General features: G+C 48.9%; 1 protein-coding gene across 1 annotated transcript; it reads right to left on the bottom strand.

Moving 5' to 3' along the window:
• Positions 1-2,828: 2,828 nt before the first annotated feature.
• ST6GALNAC1 (ST6 N-acetylgalactosaminide alpha-2,6-sialyltransferase 1) lies at positions 2,829-13,176 on the bottom strand. Its single transcript, XM_050319130.1, has 9 exons — positions 13,055-13,176; positions 8,268-8,904; positions 7,282-7,450; positions 6,924-7,095; positions 6,405-6,543; positions 5,901-6,004; positions 5,238-5,327; positions 4,339-4,438; positions 2,829-3,930 (listed from the first exon to the last, which is right to left on the bottom strand). Exons 1-9 carry the CDS (start codon positions 13,174-13,176, stop codon positions 3,760-3,762), a joined length of 1,704 nt encoding a protein of 567 aa, XP_050175087.1. The 3' UTR covers positions 2,829-3,759.
• Positions 13,177-24,933: the final 11,757 nt, after the last annotated feature.

Genomic DNA, 24,933 nt, shown 5'->3' on the forward strand with positions numbered 1-24,933 from the left:
ATAAGATACCAGCACAAGGCTTTTTGTGCTGACCTGGAGCAGGCACATACCTCTGCTACACTCCCACAGCATCCAATCAGCCACAGCAGCTCCAGAGCAGTGCACCTTGAGGGAGCACCTGCTCCATGCTGGGAAGCTCTGGCTGCTCTGTGCCTCAGTTTCTTGCCTGGGAAGAAGAGAGACAGGAGTGATAGTCTGGATCATGGCACAAGGCTGCCCTGGAGCTGTGTATGGCATACACAGTGGCTCCCTCTGGCACCTGCTTGGGTTTGGTCTTGGCTGGCAGCACTGGCAGGTACCTCAAACCCCGAGGTTTGTGTCTGTGAACACACAGCAGGACGTGGTGGTGCCTGCTCCTGCTAGACAGGTGAGCAGTCCCGCTGGAAGAAGGAAGAGGTGGCAATGAAGCAAAAGATTCGAAGCCCTGCCAGGAAGGTGACAGTGTGAGAGCTCCTGGGTGACAAGTGGCTTTGGTTCCTGCAACCTGGCAGGGAATATTTAGAGGCTGTTAACTCCTGGGGAACCCCAGGAGGAGTCAGGCACGGCTCTAATGGTACTCACGGTACTCACCAACAGCTTCTGAAAAAAGCAGGGCTGACACAGCAGCAGCTTCTGGCCATGCTGAGACACAGCTGTGTATTTATTACCCGAACCAAACGTCTCTGTTTAAATCCTGCAGCCCCCGGAGCTCCCGGCTGTCGGCAGGGAATCCCCTGCTGGTCGCTGGCACTGGGTGTCGTGTCGGTGCATGAGGAGGAGTCGCTGTGTCTGAGCACCCCGGGGATGTCACACCCAATCCTGCCGTCGGTCCCCCTGCCTGCGCTGCCCTCAGCTCCGTGTCGCTCTGCAGGACCTTTACACGCTTTGTGAGTGGCACTCACAGGCACCAAACCTCTGCTCCATGTGCCCCTACACACCCCAGGGAGCCCCCGGGCCGTAAATCCCGCTGGCAGGCGGGTGTTACAAAGCAGAGGACACCGGGGGACAGCGTGGGCAGCTGCAGGGCTGTGCCTGGCACACGGTGGACACGGTGCCAAACCTGGATGTGCCACGCTCGGCACGGTGCCGGCAGGTCCCTGAACAGGAGCTGCCACCTGGTGGCACAGGGACAACCCTGCTGCCCTGCCAGCCACAAGGATGGGGACATTTGGGGTGGCCCTGCACCCTGGCACTGGCTCTGCTGAGCTGCACTGAGCAACCTGGGGCTACTCCGGCACAGTCCTGATTTCGCCCTGGGACACTCACCCAGCTGGGGTCTCGCCCAAGCCACAGATCCTGGGGCAGCTGTCCCACGGTGGCACAGGATGTCTTGGTGCCACCAGGGGGACAGAAGCAAAGTGAGGAGGTGGAGGGGACTGCCAAGTCAGAGCAGCTTTCCTGGGAAACTCCAGAGCACAGCAAAGTCCCTTCTCCAGCCAAGGTTATCCCTGATAACACCAAACTGTGCCGATTGTGTTGAGAGGAAAGCCTGGAGGGAACAGGCACTGCTAGTGGGGAAAGCCTCCTGGGAAGTTTCCTTCCCTTAACTCTGGGAAGCCTCAGCACTGGGGAGAAGTGTGGGCTGGGGGCTGCCAGTCCATCCCCAAACCCTCCTGGCCCATGGGGGGATCCTTGTTCGGTGGGACTCAGCCCCATCCTGCTTCCCAGAGGAGAGGGAAACAAAAGGGGAGGAGGGGGAAGGGAAGGGTCTAAGAGAAACTTCTTCCAACTTGTTGGGAAGAGAAAAGCCCTATTCAGGCAGGAAGAATACCCGTGTGGAGCTGGTCACTAAGCAACCCGCAGCAATGTGGTACGGCTGAGGGACAGGCAAGGAACCAAAAGTGCCTCGCTGCCCACCCAGAGTCCCGGCAGGGAGAGCCTGCAGGGCCTGGGGACAGGGGACACGAGGGGTGCAGAGCCACCACGAGGGGCTGTGACATCCAGGGGGGTCCAGAGCTCCTGGTGCAGGGGTTCCTCCTCGATCAGCTCTGGAGGATGACCAGCCTCCATCAGGCTTCCCGTTTGCTGCTCAGGAAGGATTTGTGGTCTGCTCCTGTGGCTCCCTGTGGGCCTGCTGTTCACACAGGGCTACATCATTCCCAACAGAGGACCAGTGCATTTTGGATAGCTCCCTGCTCCCACGGACACTGGGAGAGTGTATGGGCAGAGCAGCCCAACGCAGGCTACGCCCTCTCCCAGAGAAGCTGAATTCTGCATTTAGATTCAAAATGTGGGGGGCTGTCCTTTGCAAGCAAGCTCGGTGAGACATGATCAACTGCCTGGCCTCTCGGCAGCACAAGGGAAAAGGGACAAAGGAAATCAAGCCTGACGAACCCTGCTGACAATCCCAGCTGAAATGCTTCCCTTGGGCTCCAGGGAGTCCCTGGAGACACTGCTTCCCCATCAGAAATGCTGCAGAAATGGGAAAACACTCACAGCCAGAGCAGGTCCACTGTGTAGCTGGTTAACTCCAGGGAGATGCCCTGGACACTGGAAGTGGCTTTTTGTCTGCACAGTGTCACAGGGAGGAACAACCAGCCCTTCACACATTTGCCTTGAGCATCTGATACACTTGGAGTGGACAAACCTTCCTCAGGGAGGTGTTTGACCAGTGATGATCCCTGTCCTGTAACAGCCAGGTGAACAAGTGGGGGATGCTCAGGTGTGTCCACACAAACTGCAGAGCTGCGAGAGATGGAGGTGATCTCAACTAACCTCCAGTCCTGCCCTTCCCTGGCTTCGTTATCTGCTACATCTCAGCCTTTAAAGCATCAGCCCTGGATGCACTAAATAACCACAACCCACAGGGCTACAGTGAAAGATCAGCTTGGCCAAAGTAGTGCCGTTTATTTTACATACAAAACCCCTTTGAGAAGGCCAACATACTGCGTGTGTCCTGCACACAGCACCGTGGGGAACAGGCACTCCATCCAGCAGCAAGGAAGCATCCATCCCTGGCCACCTCTCCCGGCAGGAGGACAGACACAGTGCTCTGGGCACAGCTGGGAGCCAAGCATGACAAAGTCCAGGTAACCAAGGACTTGGCACACCAGGACCATGCCAGAAAATTCACATTTTGTGCAGCCATGGGATCCCTGGAGAGCAAGAGGCACCAGGTACTGCAGGTCTGCAGCACCTGCCCTTGAGCTGATGGCAGTGCTCCTTTGCAAGTGTCACAAGGCCACACTGGGAAGCAGAAATGAGACTCGTTCTCTCCTGAATTAGTCACCTGGAAGTGTCCAGTCCACCCTCTTTATCTGCAGGGAGCAGAGCGAGAGCAGAACCTCCAGAAAATAAAGTCAACCTGAGACAGGACCTGTGTGTCCACCTCCATCCACTGGCTCCTGAGGGAGCTTGTTTGGACAATACCCAACTCCACAATGGGCATCACTAATGGAGAGGATCCTCCAGAACAGTCTGAGGAGCATCTCCTTGCAAAGAGAGAAAACTTGGACTAAATAAAGGACACTGGACCATATGCTATCCAGATCCATCCTGGATTCTGTTCTCCCAATACCTGTGCCTACAACAACCAGCGGGAGTCTTGCAGCACAGCCACAAGGATTTTGTTGGCACTCTGCATTTTCTTGTTCTTCTCTGGGTCTGCAGCATTCACACGTTTGTGGAAGTGCTGTGAAAGAACAGAGGTGCTGGAGGAGGGAAATGTCTTTGTGGGGATGAAATGTGCCTGGCAGTCCAGAACTAACCTTGGCTCTGGTGGTCCTCTTCTGTTCCCAGTGAGGTGTTGAGATTTCCCAGGCAATGGCCCTTGCCACACAGTCAGGATCTCTGGTAAAGCTTCATGATATTCTCATCGTGAAGCCTTTTCCACACCTCCTTCTCCAGTTTGAAGTCGTGGTTAATGTAGAAAATCAGCCGCTTCCACTCCTTGTCGTAGTAGTGATCCGAGTACTTCTCATGCCCCTCGGTGATGTAGCCATAGGCACTCACCTGGGATAGATGGAGACCTCACTGGGCAGGGGGACCAAGGGTGGAGGGAGCTAAGTGAAATACAGGACACAGTTCCCAAACAAAGGGAGGGAGCACAGGACAGAGACGCCAGTTGGGGCTCCTCTGGTCACCCTGCATGGGGGCCCAGAAGGACCAGATTATGAGCACTGGCTCCTGCTGTCCTCTCAGTGCCTCCCTGTGAGCTCACATGCTCCAGGTCACAGCAGGCTTCACAACCTGTGTGTGAGCTATTTTGGGGCTGTTTCTCTTGTCTTCAATCTGCTCCTCCACAGCTGACACAAGCCCACATACTCTCAAGGCAGATTGTAGGCAGGGTTGTAGCCACCCCTGCTCTCCCCTGTCCCTGCTGCCAGACAGTGCTGGGTGCAAGAATCACGGTGCCCTTACCCTGTCACAGAGGTGGAGGGCAGTCAGCAGCAGGAAGGCCCCTGTTGTGGGTCTGTACAGCCTCCAGTAGCGCTTTTCCAGACTTTTAGATTTTAAAAACCTGCAGCAGGAGAGAAGAAAGCACAGAGCGGTTGCTGGGTGTGGTGTTTCAAGCCGGGCACACCTTTCCCTCTGCAGCCTCTGTCACATCTTCCTTCCTTGCTGCAGGCTGTGGCCATAGGAGGCATTTCAGAGAAGCCATCAGTATGCCCAGAACGCTCCATCCCCTGCACTGCAACCTCAGCACAGCTCTGCCCCAGCTTTATGCAAGTGGCAGGTCTGGAGGCAGTGGGGATAAAGAAGGGATGGATTAAAGGATCTAGCAGGTTAAAGCCCACTACTCTAAAGTCTGTTGGCTTTGAAGTTCTGTGGTATATCCTGCTCCCCATCCACATCTAAGAGTGAAACGAGACACAGGAAAGGTGCAGAGGAGGGTCACAAAACCTACCAGGAGCTGCATAACCTGTGTTATGACAGGAGTTGTTTGTAAAGCAGGAGTCCACACCAGGACAAAATAGCATTGAGTCCTGATGGCCTTGGAAAGGACCCAAGTCAGAGGGGAGACGTCAGAATGAGCAGGGAGTGCCGGCCATCTGGCTCTCAGGGAAGGCAGAATGCAGCTCTCAAGGAGACTGAAGGGTAAAGGCAGCCAAAGCAGGCACGACAGGAGCTCCTGTTCCTACATCTCGGTCACGTGTGGCCCACGATGGGCAGATCTCAGTGACAGCAGGCCGCTGGTGTGGCTGAACTGCAGTTACAAGGGAGCAGAGAGCTGGGAGGAGAGCCCAGAGACAGACAGAGATGATGCTGCCCACCATCAGAAAAAACAAGCCTATTAGAGCACATAACCCCCAGCTCACCTGTTTTTCATGTATCTGAGGAAATCGGGGTGAACCACCAGGTATCTGTCCATTGTGAAATCTCTGTCAAATTTCTGCCGGGGCATCTGCCTAAAGACAGGAACGGGGAGACTCAGGACGAGATCCTACACTTCATCACAGCTGGAAAGGATCAGCACTTGGTGGTAAGAGGAGAACCACAAGCACTGGGCAGTTATTCTGCAACATTTCCCAGATTATGACAAAGCCTCCATAGCCTGTGTGCGTTGCAGAGGAAGAGATCACGGAGGAGAGGCAATAACAGGAGACAGGAATATCAAAAGCACGTGTTTGTATAGGTAGGAACTGGTGAAAGCAGGCTTTCATCCATGGGCAGGCCACCATGTACAGACACCAAACCAGACAGCAGCATGTGCTCATCCCAGAGGGCTGCAAAGCTTTCTGCAAGCTCTGGCCACACATTGAAATCAGCTGCCTCTGGAAAGGAGGTGTGTTGGTTACAGCAGTGCTCAGAGCTGTGGAGGAAATGAGGTATTTCTACAAACAAATCTGCCAGGGGAGGGAGGCTTTAGCCTGGCTTTACCCTGGCCTGCCCCTCTTCAGGGCTGAGCACTGTGTAGAGCAAAAGGGCAAAGCAGAGAGCTCCTCGCTGCAGGGTGTAGAGGGCAGCTAGTTTGTTTTTACCCGCTGAGGTTCAAGAATCCTTTCCCGATGTCCTTGTTGAGCAGAAGAGCCTTCAGCCACTCATAGTCTCTAGCTCCCTCCAGGAAGTGAATGTATTTGACATGCTAAGAAAACAAATGAGCATTAACCAGCAGCACTTTAAAACAAAATTAAAGCAGACGTCTGCTTTAAAGGCAAAATGCAAGCAAGACAAAATGCAAGCAAGCTCACTGAGTTTCTTGGACCCACATCCTCAGTCTGCAGCTTTCAACTAGTCCACAGAAGCAGAATGGAGGTAACACCTGATGTGCAGCTACTTCTACATGCCAAAAGGCTGGGGTGGGACTGACACAGCCTGCTACTGCAAATACTCACTCCCAGCCAAGGCACTGCAGGTTCCCTCACTGAGGGAAATGCTAAAGTGCTGGCTCAGCCCCTTTGCATGGCAAGAACAGGACTGAAGGCCGCAGACAAACAGCATCCCATCAAAGCTGTGTGCATCCATTCAGCATGGACCCGACTTACTTTCTCCCATGGGATGTTGCTGAACCCTCTGCGTCCCAAGATCTGAAGAGAGGAAACCAGGGAGTAGGCTGTGAATCCATAAAAGGAGGTTTTTGTTCCCACATCTTTTTCGTAACCTTTGATTACAGCCCCGCTCACCCTGACCAAGGAAATCAGAGGAGCAGAGTTAGTGACCACTGCAAACCCTCACGTCCATGTTCCTAAGAGGAAAAGATAGTGTGAGTCTGGAGGAAGGGAGGACTAGGCCTGCTCTGAGCGACACCCTGATGGGCAGCAGAGCCCCTGCTCTGCAGATGGCTCTTTGTGGCTCATCTGTGAACACACGGGCTGTGGGGGCTCAGGAACTTCGCAATTGCTTTTTGACTTTTTGTCTCCTCGTGCCATGAGTGGTTTTGGCACTTGGGAATCAGTGCAACAGTAGAAGAGACGAAGTGATGCAGCCACAACTACCTGCTGGCCCAGAAAGTGGCTGTCAGGTTAAGGCAGCCGTGCATCCTCTGAGGAGGAAGCCTGCCTTACCGGAAGACGTAGTCGTGGGAGTCAATCTGCTGGCCCATCCCAGAGTTATTCAGGATTCCTCCATTCCCCACGACAGCACAGCTGATGCACGTTGGAACGCTGCTGTTACGGTTGGCCAGGAGCAGCTGCTGGTGCGGATTCGGGGGCAGCAGGGACATGACCTCCTTCACCACTGTGAAGCAAAGGTGGTGCAGAGTTATCAAGGGCCTTTGGGATGGACACAGTGAAATCACCACAGTTTCCAGCAGGAGGTCCACCTAGCCTTTGACAGGGAGATGCTGCAAAGCTCCAGCTACTTGGCATCATGTTCCTGTTGGGAGTCTGACGGTCCCATCCTGACAAGCCCTGAGGGACTCACGCGAATAATTCAGGTCCATGAAGCCATATGGGGGTACAAAATGCTCCAGGCGGTTCCACTCGCTGCCATTGAAGTATCTCCTGTCTGTGAAGATCGTGATGTTGGGCAGGAAAAGATCCCGCAGCCAGTCAGACTTGGCAGCTCTGGCCCTCACTGATTCAGAGCAGGTCTTGAAAACCAAAAAGAAAACAATAAGGACTGATGAGCAGAGAGCTGATAAACCTGATTGAGTGCCAGTGCTTGTGTGATAGGATCAGAAAGAAACACAGAAACTCCAGTGGTACATCAGTCATTCCCCTCAGCGTCCCCATCCCCATGAACATGAAGCACTATTTCAGCACTACATCCATAACCACCTGGCAGAAAGTCACCTACAGTGGAGTCAGAATGACTCCAAGTCTCCAAGACCTTCCTCTTCAGAATAACAGGCCTGTGATGCTTAAATGTTTTACTGGCTTTGGGCCTCATAAACTGATTCAAATTAATATCTGTAATAGGTCTAATCTGAATTTACCAAATAAGGCTATAAGCAGTAATAATATGCTGCAATAAGCAGTGTCCATTGGCAACCCATTGGCAACCCCAACAGGGTCCTCAGGAAGCACCTTGGCACATGGGGGATTAGATCACCATTACCACTCCCTTTAAAGGTACGAAAAAAAGGTACAACTTGTTCAGTGTCATAAATTAATCACTGTGAAATGTACTGAGGGAAAGGAAATCCAGTACAGGCTGACCTTCAAATGAACCTGTGGAAACAAATGCAGTTGCAGTAACTCCCATACTAAAGCATAACAGAGGACTGGCCAGGCTGAGTCATATCCAGAGGTCTTCCTGTCTGAGTCCCACCAGCACCTGCAGTGAGCTGACCTACCAGCCCCAAAATCATCCTCAGCTGACAAGGGCACACACGCCCAGAGGACAGCAGACAAGGAGGTCAGTGGGGAGGCATCATCCCTGTGGAACACACGCGCCATCACACCTACCGATGGTGGAGAGGAGTTATCCAGCAGGTACTCATCCTCGAAATCCCAGCGCGGCTCAGAGGTGTAGTTAGCAGCACTCAGTTTTGTCTTTTTTGTCACTGCAGCAGCCTGAGGAACAGGCCTTACAGTTTTCAGTGACACAGGAGGCTCTTTGGGTTTTGATTGGTCTTTGGATGTGTTGTTTTCACGAGCTCCCTTCACCGCAGAGAATGGTTTCGCTGTCGCCTTCTCCTTGGCTCCCTCCGCCCTGGGAAGGGGTTTCCCTGCTGTCTTTTCCTTGGCTTCTTCCATCCCTGGAGCTGGTCTTGCTGTTGTTTTCTCTGTGTTTCCCTGCACCACAGGGGCTGTTTTCACTGCTGCCTTCTTGACTCCCTCTGGCTGAGGTGGTGGCTTCACAGCCATGTTCTCCTTGGCTTTCTTATCCCTGGTAACTGGTTCCATCATTTTCTTCTCCTCCTCCTTTCCTTTCCAACTTGGTGTCTTCTCCACCACATCTTTTTTGAGCTTTGTGATGTCTCTGCCCAAAGTCACCTCTAAAAAGCTCCTGGAGTTCCCATTACCAGAATAGTTTAAACCCTGTTGCTCTCGATTGTCCACTTGTTGCGCATCTGGGACATGCTGAAAAATGTTCAGTTTCCTGAGTGCAATCAAAGAAAAAGCAGACACATCACACACACTTTCCACTTAACACTGAACACACTCCAACCCATTTTTAGTCCTCTTGACTCTGAGCCTCTCTCTGTGCTTTTGAGCAATTTCATTTTGAACTTCCCCAAAGTGCTATTCAACTTCCTACACCATTCTGGCCTGAATTCTGCTTATCTCCCCACTGAGCAAATCCCAGAGATACACACTCCTCTCCTCAGCACTTGGCTCTTGAAACATTCACACTGGCAGTCCCTAGCAAGCAGAACAGCACAGCTTTGCCCTGCACTGGGCAGGACCCCTGGCAAAGTCCCCAGAGCACTGTTGTTTTGGAGATCCTGAGCTCAGGACATGGCACACGCCATGAAGGCAGCCATCTGGCTCTTTCCTCTGCCAGCAGAGATCTGTGCTTCAGCAACAGAGCAGGAAGATCTTCCAGAACTCAGTAAGGGAAGTCTAAGAAGAAGAAGCGAAACTCCCTCCTTTACCCTACATAATTTCTTAAGCATTTGGGGCCAGAGGGTACTTCTTCCTCTCCTCCTCCGCCTCAGGTAATGCAGTGGCATCACACAGCACTCACCAGGTACATGTGTCTTAGGGTAGACACCCTGAAGCCATTAAAATGTAAAATTTCTACATTTTTAGCACTTGCCTCTAATATTGCAGCTGCCCTGCTGCCTGGCTCAGAGGCACAGGCAGGTACAAGGTTATCACAGGACACATCTGCCAACAGCAAAAGAGCCACCTGCAACGAGACTGGGCTGAAACCCAGCAAAAAAAATCAGGGCAGAAGTGGTGGGGGTTTGTCCCAAACATTCCTTCTTATCTGCACGTGGCTGGAGGGTGGAGCAGGAAAAAGGAAGGTGAAAAATTCCTGCAGCTGAGCTTTTATGTACAGCAAAGCTTTTTAGGATAAACCGTAGTGGCTGTGGCAGTCTGATTTCACACTCACATTCAGCCTTTGCTTCCAAGGTAATAAATGGGGGAAAAGCACTTCTGCAGATAACAGGCTGTAGATAACAGTTCAATTGCTGCTAAAATTTGATGGATGTCATACCACTCTGATAGCGTTCAGGAAATTTTTAGGTAAGGAGGCTTTTAACAGTTGTTTTGTATCAGATAAATACAGGAACCTTCGCAATGATAAAGAAGAGAGGTTGTAAAACTTGGCCTCTCATAGTCATTAGCCAGTTACAACCATGAGTGCAGAATGTGCTTTTGTAGTGGGTTGACCCTGGCTGGATGACAGGTACTCACTACAGCCACTCTCTCACTCCCCTCTGCAACTGGACAGAGGAGAGGGAAAAAAAAAAAAGTGAAGGATTCATGAGTTGAGATAAGAGCTGGGAGAGGCACTTGCTGATCACCATCATGGGCAACACAGACTCAGAATGGGGATATTAATTGAATTGATTACTAACAGGGTCACAGCAAAAGAGTGGGAAGTAAAATAATCTTAAAAACCACCTTTCCCCCCACCCCTCCTTCCTTCTGTGTTCTCCCTCAGGGACAGGGAATGGGGGTTATGGTCAGCTGTTGTTTCTGCTGCTGCTCAGGAGACGAGTCCTTCCCCTATCCTATCCCCACAGGATGCAGTCCTGGATGGACCTCTCCAATGTGAGTCCATCCCTTGGGCAGCAGCTCTTCCCAACCTGCTGTCCCGTGGGTCCCTCCTCCATAGGGTCAATCCTTCAGGGATGAGCTGTACCCATGTGGGTCCCCCACAGGACCACGAGTCCTACCTGGGAAAAACCTGCTCCATCCAGCCTGGGCTTCCCTCTCCATGGGCTGCAGGTCCCTGCCAGGACCTGCTCCATCCTGGGCCTGCCCCGTGGTCACAGCCTCCTTCCTGCATCCCCCTGCTCCACCATGGGCTTCTCCATGGGCTGCAGGGGGGTCTCTGTACCCTGATGCTCCCCCAGGGGCTGCAGGGCCTCAGCTCTGGCACCTGGAGCACCTCCTGCCCCTCCTTCTGCACCACCCTTGGTGTCTGCATTGCCGTTCACGTGTTTTCACTCTGCTCTTCCCTGGCTGGAATTCTTTCTCTTGACAACCTTCTTTTCTTAAATGTTATCCCAGAGGCATTACTAGGATTCATAATTGGCTTGGCCTTGGCCAGCAGCAGGAAGTCCGTCCTGGAGCAGCTGGCATTGGATCCACCAGACAGGAAAAGCTTCTGGCAGATTCTAACAGAAGCCACCCCTGTAGTCCCACCACTACCAAAACCCATCCACAGAAACCCACTACGGCTTTCTATCCTCATGTTTCATGTATAAACTTGTGTTGCTGTTTACTGCCCAGTAAGAGGAAAGATTTTATATGTACACTCTAAGTAAAGAGGTCTTGGGTAAGGTAGCTCAGGCAGATCTTAAATACCTTGATGAATATCTGTTGTATTTTTAAGACGACATTTAAAACTTTGAAATTAAAGGGCAGAAAACAAGTAAAATGGGTCAGTACGACAAATGAAACAGGGGAATATGACAAACCATTCCCCACTCCAGACTTCCCCTATGTGCTGTCTCACAGGGCTGATTCCACCCCAGCTCTATTACATTTCAACTTCAAATGCTGTGCCAAACATAAAGAAAATTGTAGAACCAAGGGCCTTTCACATCAAAACCTTGCTCCCTGCAGTCAGGCCCAAATGGCCAGACACTCGTGCCCACACAGGACCCTGCTCTCCTGACCAGCATTTTAAATTCAGACAAATTGTCAAAGCAGCTCGTCCAATTTCAGGCTCGAGAGTCCAGCTGGCAAACAACTGCAGAAGCTCAATGACACTTACTGTCATTTCCTCTCCTTTTACAAAGCCCAAGGACAAATAAAGGATAAAGCCATGGAAATGTTGCTTTGTGTATTTTATGTTACATATAAAGGTGCAGAAATAGAACCGCCACACAAATAACCACAGGCAGCTCATACCTTGTTGTGTTTTATTTCAGTTGCAAAAATGAAGTAAATTCATTTCAGGCATTTCCATTACCTGAAACTATGGCAGAATGAAATGGCTTCAAGCAGCTGGGCATGGAGAGCCAGTTCTTGTCCCAGCTCTGCCACTGATGGGCTCTGGGATCAAGGACAACTCACTTCACTTCTTTACACCCCTCCTTTCTCTCCTTTTCCCCCCACTGCCTCCCTTGTTCAGATTCCAACCTCCACAAACTGATAGCTGCCCTCAAGGTGTGGTCTCAAGTTGCTAGAGCTGAGCTAAACTCCAGTCCCCTCCAGAAGAGATGCAGATGTTCCCAGCCTCAATCTTCCTGCCTGACCCCCCAGCATCAGCCCTGGCACATCCAGCTGAAAACTGACTTCATCAGGCTGAGCCAGCTGAGCTCACTGGGAGAACTGGGACCAGATGAGGGTGGTGGGGAGGCTGGGGAGTGGTGCTTCCTATACACAGCACACTGCACCACAGAATCGCAGAACCACAGGATCAATTAGTTTGGAAAAGACTTCTGAGATCATCAAGTCCAACCTAAACCCACACATCCGTGAGCCATGCTCCTACTAGGAAAGGCTCAGGTGTCTGCAGGGCTCATCCAAGGAACAGTGCTCCCTGTCAGTGATGCTGGAGACACTTCACTGCAATTCCCTCCACACCCCTTCTTGTAGGATTTGCTTGACCACTTATTTAAATATATATATATATTATATATATATATATATATATATATGGATCATGTCTGCATGACACTGGTCTCCCAGTATGCAGCATATTTGTGTTAGGAGTCAGCTGCTGGACTCACTATAAGTTGGAAGGCATCCAACCAAATTCCCTGTCCAGTAATGCAATCTGGATTAGGCTGAATAAAGTCATTCGGGGAGTCACTGCAAAAGCAAATACTGTGTAGTGCCAGAGTGTGGAAGCAGGTAGCATTAGTAGCATTAGTAAAGCAAAAGCTGCTTTAAACAGCTACCCAAGGAAACCTTAGAAACCAGGGAGCCAGCAGAAGTAGGTTTTAGATCTGCGGATCTTCCAACACCGTGCTCTGCCTGAACGTGGTCTGCTAAAGGAAAGTGGTCACCTAACTCAGATGGGAAGGGCAAGTTTTAGGGTGAAAGAGAGAGAGGCAGAGAAAGAAGGCGAGGACAAGTACTCTGCCCAGACAGTGCACATCAGGAGGAAGCAGGTCTCTTACCTGAAAATCCTTGTCTTTGCCAAGGAGCTGAAATTGGCAATGAAGATGCAAAAGTATGTTACAACAATGAGGCAAATCAGAGTTTTGGCAATTTTAGGGAGCCTTATCCTGGATAACCGCATGGTGAGATGCCCAGGAGTGTCAGAGGCTCTGTTGCCACTGCCCAAAGGTGCTCGCCAGGCACTGCTTTATCAAGGTGTGTTCAGTGACTGGGCTGGTCTTCACCCTGGATTTGCCTATAGGAATGTGCACACCCTGTCTCCCAGCATTCCCAGACACTCTGCACACAGATCCAATTTCTCAGGCAAGACATCAGCTTTGTACTGTTCCTGCCTATCACCATAAGTTTATTGTAACAAATAGCAGGAAAAGAAAGACCTTTTACTGCAAACAATGCAAGTTTCCTGTGTTTTCCTTAATGAGATTGGGCTGGTAAGAAGGAAACCCTTCACCTCTAATCTGGTGGAAGCACCGCTGGGAATGTGTGAATTGTGGAAGTAGCCACAGTTACAATCAAAGAAGCTTTCATATCACCACTTGCCCAAGATTTTAGACAAAACCATAAACATATATTCTTCATGCAGTAATTGCTTGCAGCTCCAATCCAGAAGCAATCCCTGCCCCCCAAAAGCTGATGGATAAGGACACATCCATTTTACCTTGTGATTGCTTTGAAATAAATCAAAGTAAGAGCTGTTGCAAATCCACCATAGAGCAGAGAAGTTTGTGTTATGAAAATCCCTGGTCTGTGTGGAATTTTGGCAGTCCAGACCACATCACCCCAGCAGCAGAGGGAAAGATCTGCAGAGATGAACGCCACAGCCAGGTCAACTCTTATCTTTACCAGAGATAGCCTTACAGCAAAGGACTATTTTTAATTTCTGAATTGTTACATATTAGCCCTGACAGTTCACAGGGAGATGGCCTTAGTGCTCCTTATGCTGCTTTTGCCCAGCTAGCATAAAAAAGTTAAGCTCGGATATAAAAAAAAGCTTTTGTTGACAGTGTCTCAAATCTCAGAAGCAGTCACACTGATACTGAATACACAGAGAACAGAAGGTGCCTGTTTTATGCCACAGGAAAGCCAGTCAACAGGTTTCACAGCTACCTTGCAGCCTTCCACACAGCACAGCAAATATCTGCAAGGACTCCCTGTACAAAGATCAGCAGTAGCTGCCTTTCTTTATTGTCCACACTTCCTGACAAGTTACGCTCTCTGGATTTACATGCAAAGCAGTGGTTATCAGGGGTTCTAGGAGAGAAGAAATGAAACAATAACACAGGTTTGAAAGGCCCTTCAAGAAATACAAGGGAGGTTGTTAGCTCAAGGTACAGCCCTGGCTTCATCTGCAACAAAGCATTTCACTATTGCTCAAACTGAGCCCAGGATTGACGTGTTGAACAACTGCAGGCACTGAGAAAGGGCTCAGCCAAGGTATTGCTGTATTCCTGGGCACTCCTCATGAGCTCCAGGCACTTCTACAGAGGTGGGCTACAAGGTGCAGCAGGCAAGTAGCAATAAGGTGCCCACAAAACCTCCAACAGGACAGTCTTACAGGAGTAAGTAGCAGTCCTGCACTCAAATAGCACTGGCTTTATTTCAGCCTTCCTGTCTCAAGTCCCATGCACCTTCAGGCATTCAGCCTGGAAGAAGCTGCTTGTGTGCAATTACAAAACTTTTTTTTTTGTTAATAAGGTGTCAAAGAGAAATTCTGGAGGCAGAAAACACTTCCCTTCAACCTTCTCCATGTGCCATTACTGCAAAACCAAGAGCCAAAAGGGATAGCAAGACTCCTACAACCAGGAAAAGATGTATTTCTTTGCTTTTAAGGAACTGCTCTGATGACTGTGGAGAACACGTCTGTAGCACTCTGTGTTCAGGAAAGATTGTGCTCAGGGGAATATCCAAATCTCTGGCAAGCACATTAGCCAAAGGCAGGCTTGCTATACAAAACACACAGCTTTCCACCTTCTTGGTGTAAGAACAGAAAACCTAAAAACCCCTCTCAGAGTACTGACTTCCACTTCCTTGGAGTATCATTCCATCATCCTCCGCCTCCACTGCTGAAATCTGTCAGAAGTGAGGCAGCCAGGCTGGTTAGCTCAAACATGAGGTCAGATTGGGAAATGGGGTTATATTGGAACTCTCCAGAGTGATCTGCTGAAAAGTGAGGCCAAGAGCAAAGCTGGTCCCTTATAAAGATCTATAAGAAGTAAGATGCTTGGGATGCACAGGGCTCCCAGCCCACAGACAGGAAGATAATAAGCAGAAACTGCAGCTAAACAGGGACTGGCCTCTCAAGGGCCACAGGCAATGCCAGCCTCTTTTCCAAACACATTTCTCTGGCATTCCCACCTGCAGTCCCAGAAGATGCCGCTTCTCTCGTGGTGTAGAGACTCCAAACCCAGCACTGCTGCTCCATGTTCAGTTACCAACATCAGTGACATCAACAGAAGCTCTTCTATTCTTCAGGGCTGTAAAAACAAGATGACTTTGTTTTGAAGCAAACTGCACCTGGGATCAGCAAGTGAAGATGGTTATCTGTCAGCCCTTTTCCATCTCCAGCAGTCTATTTAATTCCACATACATCCTTACTACATCCTGGACATATCAAAGGCAGATTTGCCTGGTTTGGGTTTTTTTCTTTTTGTTCATAAGCAAAGTTCATTGCTATTAGATCTTAAACTGTGTGTGTTGTGGGTGTCGGCTGGCACTTGAGCCGTGCCACAAATTTATCTGAGCTCACGTTCTCCAGAGGGCTGTGTGTCAAATCTTGTTGACTTGCCTGTGCCCTGTGTGCTTTCCATTTTCCCATGTCTCTGGGTTATGGAACAGAACACCACAAGATGTGCTTTAAGAACAGAGCTGTTCTACAAATTGATCCAGCCTTTGCTGCAGGGTAAACTTGTCTTTCAGTGATGGCTACATCGTACCATAACCAGTACTTGACTGGAAGCCAGTGGAATAAAGAGCTGCTGAAGAAACTGGGAGTGTTTGGACCTGTTCACAGTGTTTCTTGATGATAGAAGAACTGAGTGACTTGAAAGTGGAAGAGAAAAACAATGGCATTGCCTCCAGCATGTGACTGCTCAATGGTTGTGCCTGTGGGCTAGCAAAGGCTTAGCTTGGCAAGCTTAGGTCCTTGTTTTCCTCTCCCTGTTCAGCAGTCACTTCCAGAAGCAAATGTTTGCAGGCTGGGAATCTAGGGAGAAAGAAATTACAAGAGCAAACTCTGCACAACTATTTGTCTTGCTTTCACCAAATAAAACCCATAGCCCCAAAAATCCCAAGCTTCCCATAATTCCACATTCACTTGTCATTTTCCAGCTACTCCCTTCTCTTCTGCACCAAACCTTCTCTCAAAAACACTGAACAAGCACCCAGAGACAACAGCATTTGTCGAGGCAAAGGCCCACATCTTCCACTGTGGCACTTTCAAGAACACCCATGGTTTTGTCACAGAACAAAGCCCCAGAAAACTGTGCCAGGAACAGAGGAATGGCTTAGAGAGTCAACTTGTCTGTGTTCTCCATGGGCTGAAATGCCCCAGGAGGAAAAGAGACAATGGATTTGATGGTGGAACACTTGAAAGCGGCTCCTCAGTGTCCACACAGCAAAGCAAAACTTGCTGGGTTTTAATTAGTGCTGATCTGTGGGCTTGGCATCCAGCCCCACCCAGCTAATGCCCCCGTGAAAAAACTGCCTTGAATCTGTGTTGTGACAGCAGATGACATGGGTCCAACCTAGAACATTTCTCCTTCTCCCACACAGTAATGGGACAATGGGCAGGCTCCTCCAGCCAGCTCCTACACACCATGGAATGTCCTTGCCTGGAGCAATCACTGGGAGATGGAGTGTAAGGGCTCTTAATTTGACCATATTACAGCCTCTGGTTGCTGGAACTTGTTTTAGTTCTTTCTGTAAACACAGTGAGGACTCAGCTTTTGAGCTGTTCCCCACAGGCCACAGCTCTGGGTGATAATTAACCTCCCTGTACAGAGTGGAGCAGACCAAGTCTGTCACCACACGGCCTTTCTGCTTCTTGAGCTCTTCACCATTCACCTCACCCTGCTTAAGCTGCAACCCTGAAGTGCTCTGGTCTCAGCATTCCTTCCTCAGACATACAGCACTGAGAAGACTAATGAGCCACTTGGTTGGAGAGAATTTAAAAAGCCGCAGAAAAATACACTCCCAGCAACAATGGCTGGAAACGTCAGCTGGAGTTACACAGGCTGGAAAGAACCAGGGATCCTTTATCCAAATGCCTCCCTCAGCAGCCTTTTGTCTGTGCCATCCCAGCAGGAAGCTTAGCACAGCACCCCAGAACTGCCAGACAGAGAGACAAACCAGCACCACTTCAGGGCTGAGATGGGCTGTGAAGTTTTTCCCCCTACACCCTTTAAAATCTATTTAATGGAAAGGAAGAAAACATTCTGTTTCCTAACCAGGAATCTCTCAGACCTGGCCCCCAAGGAGCAGGGCAGCACTGCAGATGGGTGAGGAGGTAATTTATTAGACTCATGGCCAGCTGCCCTCCCATCAGAAAAGCAGCCTCTACAGCTCCTCTCCCTGACAGCTGCCAGGAGTAGGAGCATTCCAGCACTCTTCACTGCTGCAGAGAAAGAAACACAAGAATCACAGAGCCCAAATTCCTCTCTGTACCCCCGGCAAAAAATGCAGGCGTGTTATCTCAGCACGTCACATCTGGTAGCAAAATTCAGGCCCTGCACAGATATAAATTACATCTGCATGTGGGTCTACTGCTTTTAGAACCATAAGTGAAATATTTCTTGGTAAAGGTCTTTCCCATTTTCTTCACACTGATTTAACATCAGAAACCATCGCTCTTGACATCTCTGGCAGGACAAATGTACCATTTGGCATCCTTTGGGGTGAAAAGTGCTACAGGGAATGTAAGATGTAAGTCTGCTTCTTGAGTGGTATGGTATAAATCATCCTGTCCCTGTCTTACACTTGGAAAATGTGGCCTCATAGTGCCTTTCTCTCTGTTCCTGACTGACAGGAGCATCAGAGAAGCACAGCCACATTTTTAGCTGCAAGAGTAGGACAGTCACAGGGTTCTGTGAGGAGAAGGATGGATTTACTGATGGAAATCTGATGCTTCTCTTTCCTTCCCTTCTCTCTCTTTTGCCTATTGTCTTCTATGTAGCAGTTCTTCTGCTTTATTTAGACACGTACAGGGTGCTACTTATCTCCATCCTCCTCTCATTAACTTGATAGAGACGTTTGCCAGCCATGGAGAGAAGGTAATTCTTTGCCACATCAGCTGCACAGCTCACATCAACCTCACACAGGGAAACCCCCAGACAAAGTAATTCCTCAGAAGGAGAGCAGCACTGTGCCTTTGCACTGGAAATAGAGATCCCTGTGCTCAGGAAGGGCGTGACATTCTCTCCTGATTCCCTGGAAACTGCTTGGCATCTGTTCAATCTGGGTTTGTCTCACAGGCCTTGGATTTCCAGGATGGCCATTGCTGGTGCACAGTCTCAGCCAGAGCCAAGAGGATCAGCCAGCCTGTTCCTAATAGTTCTGTACAATAACATTCATCATCTCCTCCTAGAGCTGCACTTCCTAAAAATGTGCCATGGAGAAGTCAGGCAGGACATACACCCAGTGGGTTTGTTCCTAGCTCTGCAGGTTGTACCTCACACTTTGTGTCCCCATTTTTAGTTAACAAATGACAATGACCAGGTCTACAACAGAAACAGTCTAAGCCGTGCTGTTTACATATGATGTCAAATTCGGGGGGTGTCCAGCCCTTGTGGTAATCTCTGTTATTCTGCCATTACAGCTCTCTCTGTAGTGGGCATTTGGCACTGAGACACTACCCATTCATTTAGAACGAGTTACACTGCAGGGCCACAGCAACAAAGGCCGCAAGAGTAATCCTGAAAGGTCATCTCATGCAGTTCCAAACTTCAGTGGTATCTGGACAAACCCTGTGACTGCAAGCAGATGTCAGTTGGGTCCTGTCTATCTTTCAGTGCCTTCAATGATTCCCTCCCTCTCCCTAAGCAATCTACACCACTGCATCACAGTTCACTGATCCCCATTTGCTTCACCCCACCTTGCAGCTTGCTCAGTGTCTAAATTCATATTTACCAGTTAACATTGCAACCATAAGTAAACACAAGCTCAGTTAACTAAAATAACATATTAAATACACAAAACAATTAAGAACAAGAGGACACATTGCTCTTTATTAAAATAAGGACTGTGGAAAGTTATTCTTCTGGTTGTTTAAATATGTGTGCTGTTCTGTGAAACCATATGGTAAAGGGTTCTGAGAATCCAAGAGAAATAAGAAGCCCTTGGGTTTATAAACCTTTTGTAATTTACCCTAAAGCACTTATAAATTACCTTCCTGTGGGTCCTTCAGTGGATGCTGACAGGCAGTCCTGGCTGACAGGAGCATGAGGAGCCCTGCTACAGCACCGCACACTTTTCCAGACAGAAGGTCTCTCAAATAAACAGAAAGGAGACAGTGCAGCAAAAGGCAGTTCATCACATCAGCATTTAACCAGGATGGTGCCAGCAGTCCTGCTTTTGCCCAGAACTCCAAGGATTTCTTTTTGCTTTCAGCTTTATCTTAGACACTGGTGGCTCCACCACAACAGCCTCAGAGCCCTGATGGCTGACAAGCTCCAGCAGCTCACAGGTCAGAGGTGGGCTGTTTGTTTTGCCACTGCCAAAGTACTTCACTGTCGGTCAGGAGGTTGATCAATTGAAAACATTTTGATATCTCAAGTGCCCCATTAACACATTTAAATAACTGCACTTTTTCATGCATGGAAGTTCATATGTTCCCTAAAATACAATTTGATTTGAGAATTAGCTTTATCTCATATCTGCAAAATGCACATTGGCTCAAGATAAACAGGTAGCATTTTATTTGCGTAATTTTATGTGGTTTGCTGCCTAACCAGGAAAAACATTTCCTGTTGATCAGTCTTTGGGTTTTTTGTTATCTTGTAAAACAATTTATTGTCTAGGGATTGCAGCCAAATTGCAAGTCAGTTTTTCGAGAAGGCCACTCCTTGAGGTGTAGAATACTGTATTCAGCCAGCCTCATGCTTCTCTTAATATCAGCATTTGACAAGGTCTGGCCTTACAACTTCAAGTAAACCAGAGGCCTGCGATTCCATTTATGCATAAATAATCAGTGCACGCTTCACTAAAAAGGACTGGGTGGTTACCAACACTACCAGGGTTTTCTGCAGGCCAAACTGAGACACACTCGTGTCTGCAAACACTGGTTTTATTAACCTGGTTTGACTCAAAGCAGAGTCCAGGTGATCGAATTTTGTTTCAGCGCTGCAACTGGCAAGTGGAATTGATGCATGGAGAAGAGAGGAGCAGAGCTGTCAACCAACAGAACACCCTTTCACCATCCCTTCCTGTGTGCACCTACAGACAACCGGACTGACCTGAGGAGCACCCAGCCAGCTCTTTCTCCAAAACTAGGTCCACACGGCTCTTTTTGTTCTAGTTTGTGCTCACAAAGAAGGAAAAAGAACTCCTGTCTTCTGGTAGACTTGTTTAGAGAAGGAAAGGTTTGTACAAAGGGGCTTGGATAACACCATGTGCTGTTGACCCCTAGGTTGCCAGGACAGAACCCTGCCATTACCATCACCACATGCTCTCCCACCTTAGGACAACGTGGTGAATCCGTCCTGGGCTCCCAGATCCCACCCAACCCCAAGGACCTGCCTTCCTGTGCCCCCTCAGACTGAGCCAGTCCCTGTGATTGCAGAGGGCAGAATAAAGCCCAACACATTTTGATACCATTAGCAAGAGAGCTTCTGCCTCATCTCTTATTGCAGAAAGGTGAACAGGGACATCAACCCCATCATCACAGGCTTGTCAGTATAAATACCACCAAACTGTCACGCACAGTGCAGATCACTGATGGGTGCAGTATATCCATGTACAAACAAGGATAATCCACCGTTTAGTAAGAAACCATTTGCCACAAAAGGCCATAGGAGGAGCTGACTGTCTGGCAAAGACAGACCTTTGTCATGAAGAAGCCTGGGAACGGATAAGTCAAGACAGAACTTCTGCTGGATGCCAGGATAAAGTAACTGGATGCAGGTCCATCATCTTCTCTGCCTCAAACATTTTAAGAACAGGCTGCTCCAGTGTGGGTCTTCTACAGGGTCACAGATCCTACCAAGAAACCTGCTCCAGTGTGGGCTCTTCTCTCCACAGCTCTGCAGGTCCCTGCCAGGACCTGCTCCAGCATGGGCTTCCCATGGGGTCACAGCCTCCTTCAGGCATCCCCCTGCTCCAGTGGGAGTCTCCTCCATGGGCTGCAAGTAGATCTCTGCACTCCCACTGCCCTCCATGGGCTGCAGGGGCACAGCTGCCTCACCATGGTGAGCTACCCCCGTAGGCCCTCCCCGCTTCCAAAACCGGGCCACATAAACCCCATACAACCCACAAGGATCATCATGTCCAACTCCTGGCCCTGCACAGGAACACTCCAAAAATCCCACCATGTGCCTGGAATCTTTGTCCGAATGCTGCTTGAACTCTGACAGGCTTGGGGTCGTGACCACTTCCCTGAGGAGCCTGTTTCCCACTGCAGCTGTGCTGCCAGCAGTTTCTAAAAAGCAAAGCAAAGGAGGTGTGTAGGACAGAGTGCAATTTCCTCAGGACATTTTAGGGAACCACCTCATCAACCCACTCACAGCACTGCCAATTTAACAGTGCAATTGTAGGGCTGTAGAGACTGTCATGGCCTACACACAAAATGAGGCCCAATGCTCTTGGCTGTTCATGGGCAGCTTGAAAATAGATGGAAGATAAAATTCCTCCCTAAAAACAAGTTTTCAGAATGCCTCTGCTCCTATCTCAAGGTCAGTGGGTTCATACACAGTGGTACTCCCCTTCTTCACTAAGGTCATACAGCTCTATCCTGCCACAAGGACAGCAGATGAGGCACAGGGATCCTTCACTGCAGGACAAAAACACAGCCCACAGAGGACAAAGAACTGGCAAACCCAACCTAAAGTTTTCATGTGGTGCTGCCTGAAATAGAAGTCTTCCTGCTCACGCCAAAAGTCAAACTCCACCACTACAAAGTTGATTTAAGTGTGTGGGTGTGAAAACTTCAGTACAATCTGTACAGAGAAAAGCTGGGGTTCCTATTTTGTCCATCCGGTTTCTGCTGTTCTTTCCACTGCTGCTGTGCAGGTAACACCCTGTGTAACTCATCCACCGGCTTCACATCACAGAGGAAAAACAAACAGAGCATGGAAGAGGAACAGACAATATCTACTCAGACCCATCAGAACTGAAGTGCATAAGCACACAGACAGCCCTTTTAACAAAAAGCCAAAACAAACAGAAAGTTCAGAAACCAACAGGAGTGAGTCTCCCTCCCAGCCATTCTGACCAGATCTTGGAAGTATCCAGAGAGTGTAACTCTTCCACTTGGTAAAAGACGTAGCTCATCAGATGCTGGGACAAGCCTAAGCAGTCAGTCATTCCAGCTCTTTGCAAATCTGTTTCTCCAGGCAGTCTGGTTTACCCACCTAGTCACATCTCCACGATGTCCCTGTTCACTCCAAAGGTCACAGTCATCTCCTTTGCCTGCTGGGCTGTAATGTTTCTCCCCTAAAGTCAAACAGCTGGGTTTGTCAGTGGTGCTTGCTGACATGAAAGGACACGTTCCACATAAACAGAGTGACAGCTAAAGGGAATTCAGGGTGACAGGAGGGATTAAAAAGATCCTGTGCCTCAATGGGGAACCACTCCTGAGTCCAAACAGGTTACAATAAGATGAGAAATTAAGGCATGAATCTGATGCTGTTACTCTTGCTGCATGTATGAAGCACTGGCATCCTCAGAGAGGATACCTCACCATATCAGCCAGCCCTCTGATGGTGGAAGGCACTACAGAGTCAAAGCATCCCCTTTCAGAAGAGTTACCGAACCAATAAGACCATCTTCGCTTACTACAAACTAGCCACTTTCAACACTCCTTTCCCACCCACCCATTTCCTTAAAACCAGCCTCCTGAGTTAATTTCTGCTACCATCAATTATCAGTAGCAGAATTAGAACAAACTGAGTCATAGACAGAGTTTACAGACCAATTTCACAATTTTATTTACAACACAGTACACAGGTTAGCGATTTCCTCTCTGATAAAAAGGATAATACAGTGTTGACAAGGAAGACAAATGACAGAGGCAATGATCCAAGACATCACCTCCTTTGTAAGGATTGCAGTTTTATCTTTATGAGTTATAAAACAAGGCAATAAAGATCAAGACCATTAGAACAATGTCACACAGTAGGAAATACCTCTACCAAGCCAACAAGTATTCACCCCACAGGTAAAAAGAGCTCAACTGCTGGGGGCTGGGGGATCAAGGGAAGTTTTAAGACATGTTAAAAAAAAAGTCCTGGTCCTGCTCAGGAGGATTTGCTCAGAAAATCCGAGTAATTAGCTAAGTTTAGCCAGTCTTAGAAATGCTGTAGAACAGGTGGATCACAACATACAGGATTCGTGAGAGATTTGTGAAGGAGAAAAGGACTGAGCAGATCCTCAATCCTCCCTGAAGCAAACAGCACCTGAAACGTTCCCTCCGAGCTTCGCGGGCCCTCTGTGCTGTTTGCACAAAACAACAGCACCCTCCAGAGGATAAACAGTGCTCGCTCTGCCTCTCCTTTACGAACATGCAGTATGTACGAGCTTTATTCCAGCTGTGAGCGCTGTAGGGCTGTGTTTAGGTTAGCCTTGGGTAAGAAAACATGAGCCATTTTAGAAGAGCAGTAACAAAGAGCTCCAGAAAAAGCCCTGCTTTCTCCTGCCAGGCAGCACTATATCTGTCCAAAGTGTCACCGTTCCTTGCACCAGGGCTGCAACCTCTTCACAGCTACAGAGGAGGAAAAACTGACCCCACTGGAGGTGACCCATCACACCTCACCTTTGGATTTTACCTCGGGGAACAACTGGTTGAACTCACTGGTGGGGCAGTGAGTCCACATGACCCGCACGGAGGAGGCTCCCCCTGCCACGCTTGGCCCAGTCACACAGCCAATTTTGGAGATGTGTTGAGACTGCCTGTGATTCCCCAGGACGATGTCAGATGGCTCTTTCATCTCTTTCTACAGCAGCACCCCCAACAATTCGGTTCAACACCTGAAAAACGTTGCAATCCACGCAGCAGGAAAACAAAATCAATTATCCACTTTCCCTGAGACAAATTAAGAGGAAACAAACTATGCAATATCTCATCTTAATTAGTTTATTGTTCCCAGAGCAATTTAGCAGTTGACAAATGCGAGCAGTACACACCATTCCCAAAAGCTGAGCAAACCATGACTCACTCATTACAGCACATACCTCAGTGACTGCATTCCAAACCTACTTTGGGAATTAAGAAAGTATTTCAGACAGGAGAATTTCCCCTTTAGGGGAAAAAAAAAAAAAAAAAAGAGTGTCTCACAGGTCTCACAGCTATTCCAGAGGTGCTGGCTGGGATCCAGTTACTGGAACAGTAGCTCTATTCAAAGTTTAAAAAAAACAAAACAAAAAAAAAAAAAAACAACCACAGGGACTTCCATGATTTGCTCTGTTCCTGTCCCAGCACAAAGTCAGTTTCAAATCCACAGCACTAGCACTCCATCCTCATCTATCCTACGAATTCTTACCATCCAGTGCTTCTTCCTAACTCATAATCTGAGCTGCTTCACTTGACATTTAGAGAGGGCTCACAAGAAAGGTGACATTCCTGGGCTTTAGTCATATTATGAAAAAGAATAAAAAAAAAAAAACAAAATACCACTCAGTTGCCACAGCCAGAAGGTACGAGACACCACTGTACACTTTCCAACATGTCTGA

The sequence above is a fragment of the Myiozetetes cayanensis genome, unplaced genomic scaffold (assembly GCF_022539395.1).
Source record: "Myiozetetes cayanensis isolate MyiCay16 unplaced genomic scaffold, myiCay2020 scf22, whole genome shotgun sequence".
Classification (NCBI taxonomy): Eukaryota; Metazoa; Chordata; class Aves; order Passeriformes; family Tyrannidae; genus Myiozetetes; species Myiozetetes cayanensis.

What these genes read in the sequence shown, in the direction of transcription:
- ST6GALNAC1 (XM_050319130.1), bottom strand. Translation starts at nt 13,176, where the DNA reads ATGCGGTTATCCAGGATAAGGCTCCCTAAAATTGCCAAAACTCTGATT. An exon ending in GCAAAGACAAGGATTTTCAG is followed by an intron (nt 8,905 to 13,054) that starts GTAAGAGACCTG and finishes GATTGCACTCAG; the next exon opens with GAAACTGAACATTTTTCAGC. An exon ending in GGATTCTTGAACCTCAGCGG is followed by an intron (nt 5,328 to 5,900) that starts GTAAAAACAAAC and finishes TCCTGTCTTTAG; the next exon opens with GCAGATGCCCCGGCAGAAAT.